At 39.6% G+C, this 15,836-nt stretch overlaps 1 protein-coding gene across 1 annotated transcript; it reads left to right on the top strand.

Moving 5' to 3' along the window:
• The first annotated feature begins 990 nt into the window (after positions 1 to 990).
• On the top strand, positions 991 to 14,351 carry slc9a6a (solute carrier family 9 member A6a). Its single transcript, XM_056439881.1, has 16 exons — positions 991 to 1,556; positions 2,819 to 3,018; positions 4,072 to 4,149; positions 4,338 to 4,414; positions 4,618 to 4,730; positions 5,160 to 5,265; positions 7,000 to 7,135; positions 7,654 to 7,759; positions 8,797 to 8,885; positions 9,989 to 10,102; positions 10,309 to 10,420; positions 10,617 to 10,770; positions 10,973 to 11,009; positions 11,093 to 11,178; positions 11,507 to 11,612; positions 11,843 to 14,351. The coding sequence occupies exons 1-16, from the start codon at positions 1,262 to 1,264 to the stop codon at positions 12,113 to 12,115; spliced, it is 2,082 nt and encodes a 693-aa protein (XP_056295856.1). The 5' UTR covers positions 991 to 1,261; the 3' UTR covers positions 12,116 to 14,351.
• Positions 14,352 to 15,836: the final 1,485 nt, after the last annotated feature.

The raw sequence follows: 15,836 nt of genomic DNA, 5'->3' as shown, positions 1-15,836 counted from the left end.
TGTCGTAACAGTAGCAGCACCAATAAACTAAACACACAAGAATAAAAAATAAAATATAAAAAAACAGGGATGAAAGATAAAGATGTATACAAGAAGTATACAAAGTAGAATATAAAATAATATATATGTATCTATACAACATATATGCATACACAATACACAATACAAATGAGAAATTAAATTAAATATAAAAATATTAAATATAGACTGTGCAAAATGCAAAGTGTGTGTATGTGTGTAGTGTAAATGAAAATGAAGTATAAGACCTATGTTGGCCGTGCACAGCCCACAGACTGCAGGCACAGGCACCCTTCATACTGCCTTGTATGAATCAGTTTTAAACGAGACAAAGTGACATGGTTGTAACATTTCCATGTGTCATTCTTTATTTTGAATGCTGGTGACGGTGCTATTGGGCACTACACTGTCTGTCTGACTATGTAGAGTCTTTTTGTGTTACTGTTTGACTGGCAAACTAGCAAACACCTTATTCAACGTTTTTGATCAAATCTATAAATCTTATATATTACAGAAAAAACATTTTCAGGACTGGAGATTCCAGGGTATCCGCGATAAGATTATTACGTCCGATAAACACGAACGTCCCACTAATTCCGATGGTGTACTTTGTATCGCGAGATTTGTTACATAGACATGTTTTCTGAAGGGGAAAACATAGGCAAATGTTTTTTAGAAATAGATGATTCTCAACTAAATATAATTTATTTGGCTACTCATTTTGTTTTTATAGTTGTGCTATATGTAATGGGAATTAAATAAATGACATAAACAAATGTCATTACAAAAACGCATTCGTATCGATGTTTAACTAAAAATTGTAATCTAGCAAAAGAGCCGAGTTGGAGAATATAACAGAAAACCATAAATAATTGTTTATCTCACTTCCTATTGAGTGTGATGCAAATGGTCGATTTCAAAATAAGAGTGGCTATTTGTTATTAGTATCATCTTCTACCAAAATGTCTCAGGAATAATAACAATAATAATAATAACGCTTTCAATTCACATCCACACACATTCATTTGCGGTACTATCTGTTTGTTAATCTGTATTTAAACAAGCAACTTCCTGTCCCGGTGATTTTACACCGAAATAAACAAAGTCCACTTTCTGGAGCAGAAAAAAAGAAAAAGATTTCACTTCCGGGCCGGAATCGACACCTCTCTTGAGTGGTATTATTTTTCTCTCCCCAGGTTCGTGAATCATATGAACACAAAGTTTGCTTATTATCCACGACGACATGGTGTTTAAAGCGACTGTCAACGGGGCCCGGAGGGCCACGAGGACGCTGTGGCTGCTCGTGCTCGTGAGCCTGTCGGTGAGCATCTGTGTTTGCCGAGCATCTTCGTCTCCGGAAGAGGACAGTGCCATGGAGAACATCATTACGGACAAACGGGTCGAGGAGAGCCACAGGCAGGACAGCGCGGACCTGCTCATCTTCATCATGCTCCTCACCCTCACCATCCTGACCATCTGGCTGTTCAAACACCGGCGGTTCAGGTTTCTGCACGAAACTGGACTGGCGATGATTTACGGTGAGCTGCTCCATCGCGACCCCGGGACAATTCAGCGGTGTCATCACTCTCGTGTTGTGATAATAATTCGATTTAAATACGATTGCATGTCAATATCTGGAACCAACCAACAGCGATAAGTTTCTGCGCTGTGACGCATGTTACGTACATTTAGGCACTAGTCGGTTTTAGGTGGAGGCTGTGAGGTAACACGCGTAGTTACGGTAATATAAACACCTCGCTGCTCGGTATTGGACATTACACCCAATGCACCTCCGTATTTCTGTCCATCGCACCATGAAAAGGCAGCACGTCTCTACTCTTGAGGTCTGGTAAGGCCAGGGATGAACGTGCTCGAGGAGGACGTCACGCGGAGCAGGCTGCACGCACACGATGTGATTGACTGTTTCCCTCCTTCACTCAGGCGCCTAAACCCTCCCTCCACCTGACAGCACTGACACCACTCACCGCGCATTTATAGTGAGTTATTCAAAACAAGTCTCCTGAGCTGACCTCTAAAATACGTCCCTGAATGGAGTAGGAGTTACTCATGCTGTAGTAGGAACATTTTACCTATTTGATTTTCACGAGCCGAAGTCCACCATCAGATGGAGATGATATTTCTTTCACATTTCGTTGGTTCCACAGTTGCAGTTTCACACCTGGGAGTTGGCCTGAAGGACTTTCTGTCCACAAGCCTGCTTCTTTAAACTATAGGCTTCCACTGTCCAAATCCAGTATTCTATTGTTTTCGTCTGACTAATTAAAGTTGTCCAGGTTTCTCCATGCTGGCTTAGTGGCTCAGAGCCCTCCTGAACAGTGTTGGCTTGTCCTTCTTGATAAGAGTTGGCATGTACAACCTGTGCTTGATTGTCAGCTCCGATACTCGCCGGTGACTGTTTTGGTTTCAACTTGCACATTATTATTTTGATAAGCACAACGTTTTTGGCAATATTGTATAATTACCAATATAGTTTCACTAAACTTTCCCCCGACTTAACACCTTTTAAGCCGGAGTAATTGGGAATACCTGAGTATAGCTATAGACAATACTTGTCTGGCTCGATTTCACACCATTCAATCTCTATCTTTTTCAGATTTCTTAGCAAAAGCTGATCACAAGTCATTCAGTCTTGCTACTAATTTAACTTTTTCTCCATTTCTTTTCCATTAAAAAAAGTCCTCTTGCTCGCTTCACTCGTGCCACCTCCTCATCAAGGTCGGCCTCCTTTCAATCGTCGTCTCACATGAATCGCCTCTCTGCCCTCTCTATTCTCTCCCAGGCGTACTTGTCGGCGTGGTCCTGCGTTACGGCATCCACGTTCCCCGGGACATTAGCAACGTCACGATGAGCTGCCACGTTAACGCCAGCCCCGCCACTCTGCTGGTCAACGTCAGTGGTAAATTCTACGAGTACACTCTGAAAGGAGAGATCGGTGCCAGCGAGTTGAACAATCTACAAGATAATGAGATGCTGCGGAAGGTACAGACCGTCAATAATGTTTGAAATGTCTGACCGTTGGTGATGTTATGTCCGTACTGCTGCTACGATACTGTAATGCCACCACATTACTAAACTATTACTCTAGATCTGTCCACGGGTTTAGGTCTTTCTGCTGCTCATGTTGCAACTGTCCAATGTAGAGCGTAAATCAATCACTTCACAAATTGATTAGTTAATCATCCAAATATGAATTGGCAGCTATTTGGAACTTTTTGGTTTTGTGACAAAAGGTCCAGCTTTTAGACGTTACTTTCGACTCTGGGAAATCACATGACTTTATATTTTCACTGCTCATATTTTCTAGACACAATTATTGATCTGTTAATCCACACTATCTTGTTAATCGAGAATGGAAGTAATGATTGGTTGCATCCTTAGTAAAATATATTATCTGGTTTTGTATTTTTATGCAGCATGAATTCTCCAAAGTCTGATAAGAGACTTTATTTAAAAATAAAAGTCTTCTTCTGATAAAATAAGTGGCAGGATTCTGCCCTCTGAGAGAAGTATGATACAGATGTTAGAGACAAAAATGTATGAAAGACAGGCGCCCTTTGCTTGAGGGTCACTTAGGCTTCATATCTTCAACTATTATGCTTTAGTCATGTGCTGCTGTGCATTTCTGAAGACTAGAACTTTAAAGTTGTCTGCTAAGATAAATATATTATTAAATGATACGAAACATATTACTTATTTTAGTATGTTAAGTATGGTAGCATTGTTATTCATTTGTTTGTTCACCATCAAAAGTTTTCTGTTACGAATTATATTCAATTCACGCAACAAAATCACATACAGACAACTTTTTAAAAAGCACTGGTCCATATTTACAACAAAACAACTGGTTTTATCTGTAATGTGTTTGTTCCTCTTCTTACATCTTGTCACTTTACAATTATAATAACTTTTTGTCGGTTGTCATGGTAAACACTTCATGCTGACACAAATGGGTCATTTCTGATTTGCCAACTAATTTATTCATCCAATAATCCTAGTATCCATTAAACAGCTTTCTGTCTGTGTTTGACTCAGGTGACCTTTGACCCTGAAGTGTTCTTCAATATTCTCCTGCCACCTATCATCTTCCACGCTGGCTACAGTTTGAAAAGGGTACAGTAGTATTTTAGTGTCTGTACTTTTGCACAAAGACAACATGTGAACACTTTTAACACGTTTGACTCCTGATGTCTTTTTTTGCTAAAATCCATGTGTGTGCGAGCGTCTTCAGGGGCCAATGATTATTTATTATTGTCACTATGCAGATCAGATGACTGTCATTCACTCGTTTTGTCTTCCAGAGACACTTTTTCCGTAACATGGGATCCATCCTGGCTTATGCCTTCCTGGGGACAGTTGTTTCCTGTTTTGTTATTGGGTAAGAATAATAATTATCAACAAAAAACAACGAATGCTACGAAAAACATCCACCGCTCTGATTTCACACATAATATGGTATCCACTAAAAGACAACCGAGCAGTTTTCATACATGTCAATGAGCGTGGTGGGAATTTGCCTGTAATGCCACTCACGTCAGTGTTTATGATGATGTGCTGAACCACCTGCTGGCCTTCCATCAGGCTGCTGATGTACGGCTGCGTGTTGCTGATGAAGCAGGTGGGACAGCTGGGAGGAGACTTCTTCTTCACTGATTGTCTGTTCTTTGGAGCCATCATCTCGGCCACTGACCCGGGTATGTCGGCTTCATATTTTCCTGGCTTACAAGTAACACTTAATATAACAATTCATCACAATTCATCAAGCCAAAGTTTTGTCAAAGTTGAATATATTATACTCGGAATAATCCGACAGTTGATCTGGCAAAATAAGAACAAAACACAGTGGGGAAGCTGGTTAGGGGAAAAAGCTCAGAAAATAAACAAAATTCAAGAAATACTTGTAAAAATATGTTAGCCTTAAATGTATTGTACTTTTAAATTGTGTTTAATTCTATCATTGCAATGCGTCTTTTATTTACCATTTCTATGAATTAAAAGGTAATCTATGTTAATCATTCACATAAACCGTGACAGTATTGTTATGGGCTATAGAATTGAATCCCAGTTTCAGCCGTGCTCAACAGGGACGAACACCAAACGCATGTCCTGTGCTCCTGTCACAGTGACGGTGCTGGCGATCTTCAACGAGCTGCATGTCGACGTGGACCTGTACGCGTTGCTGTTTGGAGAGAGTGTGCTCAACGACGCAGTCGCCTTGATTCTGTCCTCGTAAGTCGTCTCAAAATAACATCACACTCAAACCGCCAGTCTGCGTCTTTGCCAAAACCAGCCTGAATGTACACAGCTGCGAAATTAGAGAAATGGAAAAGTGCAAGTGATGCTTTTGTATATCGCTCAGCCGATGTGTGACCTTTTATCTAACCTGATGACAGCTTCTCATTCATGCCATGCTAAACACCAGCCGGGCTCTCAGCGAACACACTTTTGTTTTTCTCCTCCTCCGCATTGGACATTTGTGGGAACTTCATTTCCACAGAATTGTAAATTATAAAAGTGGAGCGGCCGGTCCCTGACGTCCGACTGACGGGTGAACTAAGTCGAGACTGGCTTTGTGTGGCTCTGCTGTGCCTCGGGACAAACATGACGAATCAACGGCCATTTGCTTTTTGACTCTGCTTGCAATTTTCTACATCTAGCTTACCAGAGATGCAGAATAATCATTTATGTATTCATTTATTTTTTTGGTAAACCATTTTTTAATGTTGTGACAAACACATTCCCATTATTTTTGAGGAGGCTGTCTATTACAGGAGCCCAGAAGGAGGCAGGATGCCAGGGATGCTGCGCGACAAAAGGCCTGGTGATTTGTTATGATTGGGGAGAGGCTAAATGAATGCAGAGGCTAAATGTATCACTTTCATTGTTTTATTATTGCAAAACGGTCTCAGCAAGATATTTGAAACATTGATTTTTTTCTACTGAATTTTGGATAATTCTGCTGCAAAACGTAAAGTATTTTCAAAAGCTATTTGAGCCAAGTTTGATATCATCTTGTTCTTTTCATGACTTTATTGAGATTGTTCGGTGTTGCTACTAATCTACCAAATGGCACAAAGTTGATTGGTTTCATATTTCATGATTAAAAACATACTGTTCAGTGCATTGTAGCTGCAACACAGATATGTCAATGAGATTGTTGTCGGTCCACACCATCTTCAAAGCAAACTTCAGTGGCGTATCACTTTATTCTAACTAAATTATCTTAGAGGAAGGCGATAGCTCTTCAGTCTCTCTTTCTTCCTGCGAGGTTTTACAACTTTTTAATGATGTATATTTATATCTTGTAATGACGAGTCCACTTCCTGTTTGGGGAACACAAGTCCCGTTCTTCGTTTCATTGTTGGTTGTTACAATAATGGCAGTAACACCATAACATTTAGTATTTAATCTATTGCTCCACCCCTGCACAGGATTTATGAGATCATGTGCCTTACAAAGACAACTTGACCTCAAACTAACGAATGGATTACATATCTCAACTTATTTACACACAGTAATATCACTTCAGCAGACTTCCAACGAAGCCACTGTGTTATAAGTTGAGTACTAACACTGAACTATCCAAAAAGAGAGTGAAACTCTGTTGTTACTCTACATTCTGCTGCTTTTCTCTTTGTCTTAACGTGCATACCTGAGAGTTTTTGCTGTGAAATCCTGCTCTTTAGCAACAGAGCCACAATTACTGAATATTATCAAAGACGTGCTCTATACGAGGAGACCTACGATAGGGGGGATGTGCATTTATATGGCAATGATATTTTCTAATAAGAAGACTATTTACAGTACATGTTAGGCAGTTACATCCTATTATACATGTGCCTTCTACATTCTCTGTATTCTAGCTTTAATTGTATTTATTTACATTTTATGTGTAACTGTGACCTCCAGTCTACAGTTATCTATCTTAATGTTTGACTTGATTTACATTCTCTGTCGTTTCAGGTCTATAGTAGCTTACCAGCCACAAGGGGACAACACGTTTGAGTTTGTGGCGTTGTTGAAGTGTTTTGGGATGTTCCTCGGAATTTTCAGCGGCTCCTTTGCTCTGGGAGTGGCCACCGGGGTCGTCACTGCTCTCATATCTTTAATTCATTCATGTATTTGTATATTTGAATTATCTATTTCTGAAACTTTCCCAAGAAAGTCAAGTAAATAGTAAGTAATATAAAATGCATCCCCTGGAGCATGTTTACACAGCATAAGCACTTAAATGTTAAATTATATCTGAACTTATTACTCAATTGTGAGTAATATCCAAGTGCTACCATTTGATACATTGTGAATTACTAGTTAAAAAAGTAAGATAAAAATGAGTCGATGATGAAACTTGTTTACAATATATATTTTTTTTATTTGAAGAATCTACTTGAAACAGGTAAACGTATTCTGAAATATGGACGACTGCTCCATCAGAAGCCGTGAGTTAGTCTAACAAAATCACTTTGCTTTGGAAATAAGTAACATCTCCCCACCATGTCTGGTTTGTCTTGATTCTTACGTTAAAAGAACATAATGTTATAATTGTGTGATGTTGGAGGTTATAATATAATTCTTTTGGTCGTGTCTTCGTTAAACTCCTTGACTTCTTGTCCGTACGTGACCAAGTTCACCAAGCTGAGGGATTTCCAGCTGTTGGAGACGGCTCTGTTCTTCCTCATGTCATGGAGCACATTCCTGCTGGCTGAAGCCTGTGGCTTCACAGGTAAAACACACACACACATACACACACGCATGCACAGAGCGCTGAAACAGATATAGTGATAATGGTTTACTGTAATTTAATCTGTTGCCATTCTACAGGACTGTCTCAGAAAATTAGAATATTGTGATAAAGTTCTTTATTTTCTGTAATGCAATTAAAAAATGTCATGCATTCTGGATTCATTACAAATCAACTGAAATATTGCAAGCCTTTTATTCTTTTAATATTGCTGATTATGGCTTACAGCTTAAGAAAACTCTAAAATCCTATCTCATAAAATTTGAATATTTCCTCAGACCAAGTTAAAAAAAAGATTTATAACAGCAAAACAAAATCAAACATTTGAAAATGTGTTTCCAGGTGTTTCGAGTTAATTAGACGATTCAAGTGATTTGTTTAATACCCTACTAGTATACTTTTTCATGATATTCTAATATTTAGAAATAGGATATTTGAGTTTTCTTAAGCTGTAAGCCATAATCAGCAATATTAAAAGAATAAAAGGCTTGCAATATTTCAGTTGATTTGTAATGAATCCAGAATGCATGACATTTTTGTTTTTTTAAATTGCATTACAGAAAATAAAGAACTTTATCACAATATTCTAATTTTCTGAGACAGTCCTGTATAAGAAATCAGATAACTGAATTGATTAGTAGTGGTGGTTATTAATTCAGTTTCAGAGACTGGGCTGTATCTACAATCAAAGTATCTGGGCACAATACAAAACATATTTTCTTTAAACTTCTCTTTGGCCACACCTATGATGATAAGCAGATGTTCAGGTGTTTTATTGTATCTCACGTCCCAGAATTCACGGCTGATTTTTTACCTGGAAATGTTTCCTCAGACGTTCATAACATTGCAAAGAAATGCAAGAGCTTTCATCAGCGGGCCATCGGCTCAATTACTACTGCGTTACTTCATTCTGCTATAGATAGTGAATTAACAGATATGTATTCAAATGTTAATCTTTGAGATTGTTGTTATCAATAATCTGTGTTTTATTGATCTCCGTCCCTCCTGGTGTGTTGCAGGTGTGGTCGCTGTGCTGTTCTGTGGCATCACTCAGGCGCATTACACCTTCAACAACCTGTCTCCGGATTCCCAGGACAGGACCAAACAGGTCAGGCTCCATCGACACACTCCTACTCGTCCTCGTCTGTGCTTTTATTTTTACTGTAACAAAAGAAATGCTAATCAGTGACCGTGTCAAGATTTAGGGTCAAACTAAGTGTGTCTGTGTTTTTTTAAAGAAAATGTTACACAACTAATATAAGTGTCAGTTTACTCGTTATAAAATTTAGTAATGTGTTTAATGTTGATGCATACAGTTTGATGACGCTCAGCCACCTTCAGCGGTCAAGAACTGATGCGATAAATCTGTAATTGACCTATTGCCTTGAACTCCTCCTGTACCCTGCTCCTCTTCACTACATACAAAGATACAGATAGTTCTTTTCTTAATTAAAAATCAAAAAATTAATTATTCGTATTCTGGATTCATAATAAATCAACTGATTTTTGCTCTTTTTTATTTAGAATTGCTGATTATGACTTACTTAATACTTAAAAAAACTATAAATCCTATCTCATAAAATTCTAATTTCCGACCAAAAAAAAAAATTTCCTCAGCTGAAAAAAAAAAAGATTTATAACAGCTTTGCAGGTCAGGTGTTTATTAGTTAATTCAAGTGGTTTGTTAATTGAACATTAATTAAGTGATTTTTTCTTTTTCTAATATATTATTTTTTTATAGATGAGATATTTTTTAGATAGGATATTTTCATACAATTAAAATATTAAATAAAATAAACAATATAAAAACATTTTTATTTGTTTTCAGTTGAGAATGCATGACATTTTTGTTTGTTTATTTAATTGCATTACAGAAAATAAAGAACTTCATCACAATATTCTAATTTTCTGAGACAGTCCTGTATACACCATGATGATTTCATGACGGAAGAAACTTATTTTATTGTTTAAAAAATATTTTTATGAAAGAGACAAGGGCATTATCAACAAATGGAGAATCCCAAACTAAAAACATTGTTTTCCTTTCAAATTCAATGACATAAACTAGATGCATTTATTTGAGCATTGACATTTTTGATTTTTAAGTTTAAATGCAGTCAAAGCCGTTCAAGCCACACAGTGTGTTCAACTGTGATTTGTGTTGAATGTAATTTGGTTGCTCTGATGAAAATCATTTCTCTTGTCTTGCAGCTGTTTGAGCTGCTAAATTTCCTGGCAGAGAACTTCATTTTCTCCTACATGGGTCTGACGCTGTTTACCTTCCAGAGCCATATCTTCAATCCCATGTTCATCGTTGGAGCTTTTGTATCCTTTGCATGTGAAGCACACAAAGCCTGATCCAACCCTTTGCAGGAACGGTCTATGTGCATGTTAGTGTCAGCGTAGAGGAAGAACTAACCCCCGAGAAGCTAGCGGGAATAGATGTAATGGGGCAGTGGATGACCTCGATAGGGGCTGAGGACACCTCACCAGCTCTCTGTTGTCCTCTCCTTAACCTCATTCCCACTTAGCTGGCGGTATTCCTGGGAAGAGTCGTGAATATCTACCCTCTCTCGTTCCTGCTGAATTTTGGACGACGCAACAAGATCGGATCCAACTTCCAGCACATGATGATGTTTGCTGGTTTGTGGCATTAACTTTGTATACTGTAACCAGATTAGATAAGAATAAGAATAATACTTTTTTTTAAAGCGTTGAGGCCCGCAAGTAAATTAAAAGATAACCGACACAGGCTTATAGACAGATAGCACTAAATGTTTCTTTGATGGGAGATTGCGTTCTTGTTTGTGTGTAACGTTCTCCGTGCTATGCTCCTCAGGACTGCGAGGCGCTATGACCTTTGCCCTGGCCATCAGGGACACGGCGACATACGCCCGTCAGATGATGTTTACCACCACTCTGCTCGTGGTCTTCTTTACGGTTTGGGTTTGTGGAGGTGGCACCACCCAGATGTTGTCCTGCCAGCGTATTCGGTAGGCCTCTATTTCAGATGTCAAAGTAATGTACTTTATCAAATGCTTTTGTTTGTCCAGATATAATGATCCCCATGTTCAAACGTTTACAACGTTCAATGTTTACAGCACGCTCACCTTTCCATGCAATCTTGCTGCTCAGGAACTTGCTAAACAGTTTATAACTGCAGCTGGTCAACATGTGTTTGTCTTCCTGTAACAGAGTGGGAGTGGACTCTGATCAAGATATCTCGACCCCTGTAAGTTCGGCCCCTGTGAAATCCTTATTGCTGCCATGTGACTATAAGAAAATGCCTAAACTGCATTTTCTGTGTTTTTACAGATGAGTATCACTGAAGGCCCCGAGAGAAAAACCACCAAACAAGAAAGTGCCTGGCTTTTCAGAATTTGGTACAACTTTGACCACAAGTATCCTTTGGCAAGCGACTGTCTAGTTTTTCATCAGTGTCATAAACGTCAGAAAACAAGACCACCGCTCGTAGCATCCGACCCGCTCCAGTGGGAACGACTGTAGTTCGCCGTGTCAGACAGCAGAGGGAGCACCGTGTGTAGAATTAAAGACAAATTATCTCTTTTATAGGCTGTGTAATATAAAGGTCATTCTCGATTTGAGTTAAATAACCTAATTTAATGACTTGCGTTTTGAGGATTTTTCTCTCGGTCTGTTGCTTCTCCCCTCTCACTCTTCATGTTTGTTTTCTTTGTAATGCATCCTTGACTCGAGCCCCTCCTCCAGCTACATGAAGCCCATCCTGACTCACAGCGGCCCCCCTCTCACAGCCACGATGCCCCCCTGCTGCGCCCCCCTCGCCCGCTTCCTCACCAGCTCCCAGGCCTTTGAGGTGAGACACCGGGTCATAGGGAAGCTAGTTCTGTCTTTGTTTGTTAAGCTTTATCCGGTATTAACTCATGAAATAACGTTATTTTTATGAATCATGAAGCACAGAGGTCCACTTTGAAACTTTAAGATTTTTTAATTGCTAATAATCACGAAGTTACAATATTTTATTGGTAAAATGTTGCTTTTTCTCTTGGTCTGAGTATCTGCATCGTTCCTCTTCCCTCTCCCCAGAATGAGTGCCAGTTGAAGGACGACGACTCTGACCTCATCCTGACCGACAGCGATATCAACCTGGCCTACGGCGATATCACAGTCAGTACAGATGCATCAGGTTCCCGCACGAGCGGCGGTCCGGCCTTCGCTGGCGGCGCCACCTCCGATGACTTGGACAGAGAGTTGACGTCTGGAGATAACGAGCTGGTGATGAGGGGCACGCGCCTGGTGCTGCCCATGGATGACTCTGACCCGCCCTTTACGGACCCCCACCACCGCTTGCGGATGTGAAGATAGTCTTTAAACGCAGACCTGGAAAAAACGTCCGACTCCGATTGACCCAAGCCGTTGGGCGAGCGACCAGTACCTGACACTCCCGCTTGCATTCCTCCACTTTTTCCCCTTTTGCTCCCCACACATTTCTTCACAGTTGCATTTTCTCACTTGCTCTCGTGGCAAATCTCTGTCTCTACCTCATTCTCATTCAGCTCGTCTCCACACCTCTCTGGCATCTGCCATAATTGTAATATAGTCTTTACTTATTTGCAGGGTTTTGGGGTATTCAATTGAAAATTGTCTCCGCTTGGTTTAGCTTGAAGCTCCTTCAGTTCCTGTAGCATTGCACAGAGGTCTAGCAGCATGTGATCGTGTGTCAATGCAAGTACCAACTACTAGCTAATTTGATGTACAGTATATCTCTATAACTTTGATATGCATGCTGAGGATGCTTTCTGTTTTCTTCTTCTGGGAGATTGAGGGCTTTCGTGTTTTGGGTCTGAACTTGAATGTTGCTGCCTTCTCTCTGTGCACCAGAGGCATGCTGGTGGACAACTTTACTGTACATGTTGTTACAATCAAGTGCCTGGGAATTGTAGTTTTAAGCCTGGCAACCCATACTGGATCAGCTCTTGGATGCCAGTTTAGGATGGGCTGAAGTTTTCCTTTGTAGAAAAGAAGAAGAAGAAAGAAAAATACAAAAAACTAAACAGACAAATGTGTCCAAAAGGTAGCAATATACTCCGTGGGTGTTTGGGCTGTCAGTTTGTGCTATTTGCCTGTAAATATTGTGTCGCAACGTCATGTCAAGTTGTGGATCTCTCCCAATGACCTTTGACTGTGACCTAGAGAGGGACATTACACCTTATTATAGACGCTGATGTCACCGCAAACGAGATCCAAAGGAGTTGTAACAGAAAGATTGGTGCCAAATTTTGTGAAATTTTGTGAAAACTGAATGCAGACGACCTTGAAGTGTTTTGTATTATTTTTGCTTTGAGTACTTTGAGCTGAGTCACACATTTAGCTTTGAGCAGACATTTTCTATGACAATCGTGCATTAATGTCGAGACTTCTCATTAAATGAACCCGAAAAACACTTCGACACACGAAGAAGTCACTAAAGGAACCTGTTATTGGTAAGAACACTCATGATTATGTGAGTGCAAATTTGGCAAACCATATATATATTTATTTATTTATATATATATGTGTGCGTGTGTATATATATATATGATCGTATTAGGGCTGCAACCAATCATTCTATCATCAATAATCTGCCTGCTATTTTCTGTGTAATCAATTAATTCATTTAAATATCTTGTTTTTCTGATCAATAGTTGGAAACCCAAAGATATTCACTTTCTAATCATGGAAGACTCAACAAAAAGACAAATGTTTACATTCAAGAAGCTGGACACGGTGGATGTAAAGAGTGATTTATTAAAAATAACTTTGAAGCTCCATAATGTATCGGTGAATAAGACGAGATTATTCCAATGATATTTACTGTCCTGTGGCATTTCATCATTATGGCTCGTGCCAGAGTCGAACTAGAAAGCTTGTAGACGTGCTGGACCTTGTTGTCCGCTGTACCCAGGAGCATCCTTCAGGGTGAATGCTCCGCTGGTTCAACTGGGGTTTAATATATCCTCAATAATTGGATGCATTGTGTTGAACTCGTGGTCTTATGTCAGTGTGAGCTCCTTTTGAGTTCTGCAGCTGTTGACGCAGGTTTAACAGGAAGCGGCGTCGCCGTGGCAACGCCGTGTTTGTGTGCACAGAAGCCCGAAAAAACACTTTGAACACGGCGGACACGTTGAACAACAGTTGTGTGATTCATCGTCTCGGTGAGCCGAAGAAACAACTGTAGGCTGCATGCAGAGCGGATGATGATGATAGAGTGAAAGAGAGAAATGGAGGACTGAGTGTGTGTGTGGGGGGGGGGGGGGCGGATACAGAGCTGGAAGGAAGAGCAGACTTGGATATCTCTTTTCTTTCCACAGTTATCTTCTGCTGTGCAGGAACTTGTTATTGAACATGTTTTAGTCGGGCTTACATCGGACACCACAGCGTCCAGGAAATGATTTATTCTTTCAACCATTTATACTTTTCCTTTGTTCCAAATTAAGAATTGTTTGTTTTATCTAACGGCTGCTTTTAATATTATTTACGTTTTATGTTTTTGAAGGTCGTGGAGAGAAAAAAAGGAGCAAACTCTTGTCAGTTAAATAAAACGTGAATGAAGTTGGTTTCTTGATGTTTCTTGAGCGAGAGAGAGAGAGAAAATGAATATATATATATATATAATCTAATCTGTGTCCCGCTGTTTGACGACTACTCTGCGAGTGACTTGTGATGGGCTTTGATCATCGGACAGACGCCACGTCTGGAGTAGCGGACCAATGGGTGAGAGGGAGTGAGTTGCAACTACTGACTGGTTACATCTGTGTAAACATACTCTCACCTGTTTGTGTGTGTGTGGCAGAAGCCTGTGCTTTTCATTTAATCCCTGACGGCCTCCTCATTTAAATTAACGTCCTCATTTCTTTATTTGATGTGTGAGAATGCAGCGGTCGAGCTCCAGAGATCATCCCGTCATCCTCCAGGAATACGACAGGATTAGAGCCACAAGGGATTTTACTGGAGTTGCATAAATCTGGGAATTACACATAATGCGAAGGAGAGGTTCATGATGAATTGTGACAGAAAGCAAGCCAACGAGTATTTAATTTAAGTATTTCTTTTGGAGATGTTCAAATATTCCAGTGGGAAGTTAATTTCAGAGAAGAGGCTGGCCTTGGTCTCAAGACTTTGGAGTGCAGTGGTTTCCAACATGGAGGTACAGCCCCACCAACAAGTTACAAGATAAACATTACAGGACAAAAGGAAACTGTATTTCTCTCTCAAACTCTTTTTATTTTCCAGATGTGCATCCGTCCGCCCCATTCTCATAAACGTCTCAGGAACACCTGGAAGGAATTTCTTCAGATTTTGCACAAACGTCCACTTAAACTGATTGGATTTTAGAGGTCAACGGTCCTTTTTGGCCATGATTCAATAATTCACTTGCTAATCATGAAAATCTTACACAAATGTCTAATAGATTAAAATTATATAAATGGTGACATTATGGACACATGACTGGTGGAGGTGTAAGACTTTAAGGTGATATTTTTTTCTTCTTATTCTAATATAACAGTGGATTGTTTGATCTCCTCTGGCCCCTCATTTGAAAGTATGCTTAAAAGGTTGGGAATTACTTCCAGTCTAGATCTGTGAATAATGATAAATGTATTATTCCTTATTACAGGGTTCATGTTTTGATCCTGGATTTGTCAGTTTTTTTTCTCTATTGTGTGATGTGAGAGCGAGTGATTTAGCTCTCACACTAGTATTTATTGAAATAATTCATTAAAATGTAACTCGAGCACCATGTTAAATATGCACCTTGCTCTAATAACTACATATTATCCTCCCAATGTGTCAAAGTCTTACCACGATTACAGATTATTATGAATTGATCTGCTATTTTTGTCACTTTTTGTTCCCAAAAATATTCGTACAAGTGGGCAAAGTGGTGTTATCCACTTTGCTGATAATTACATTGTTATTATGACTGTTATCATAATGACGTTGTTATTATGAGCAACAAGCCCTGCACAACCAAGCCCCGGTGTGTGCCAGATATCCGGTAACGTGTTCCTAATATGGACCCAACGCCGTCCAGTCGGCT

This window comes from Pseudoliparis swirei, chromosome 19 (genome assembly GCF_029220125.1).
Source record: "Pseudoliparis swirei isolate HS2019 ecotype Mariana Trench chromosome 19, NWPU_hadal_v1, whole genome shotgun sequence".
Classification (NCBI taxonomy): Eukaryota; Metazoa; Chordata; class Actinopteri; order Perciformes; family Liparidae; genus Pseudoliparis; species Pseudoliparis swirei.
The sequence above is the reverse complement of the archived record's forward strand: the minus strand, read 5'-3'. Positions and strand labels throughout refer to the sequence as shown.

Excerpts from the sequence above, each read along its gene's own strand:
- slc9a6a (XM_056439881.1), top strand. The coding sequence starts at position 1,262 with ATGGTGTTTAAAGCGACTGTCAACGGGGCCCGGAGGGCCACGAGGACG. Across the intron at positions 3,019-4,071 it reads ATAATGAGATGCTGCGGAAG|GTGACCTTTGACCCTGAAGT; the intron begins GTACAGACCGTC and ends TGTTTGACTCAG. Across the intron at positions 10,421-10,616 it reads GCACATGATGATGTTTGCTG|GACTGCGAGGCGCTATGACC; the intron begins GTTTGTGGCATT and ends TATGCTCCTCAG.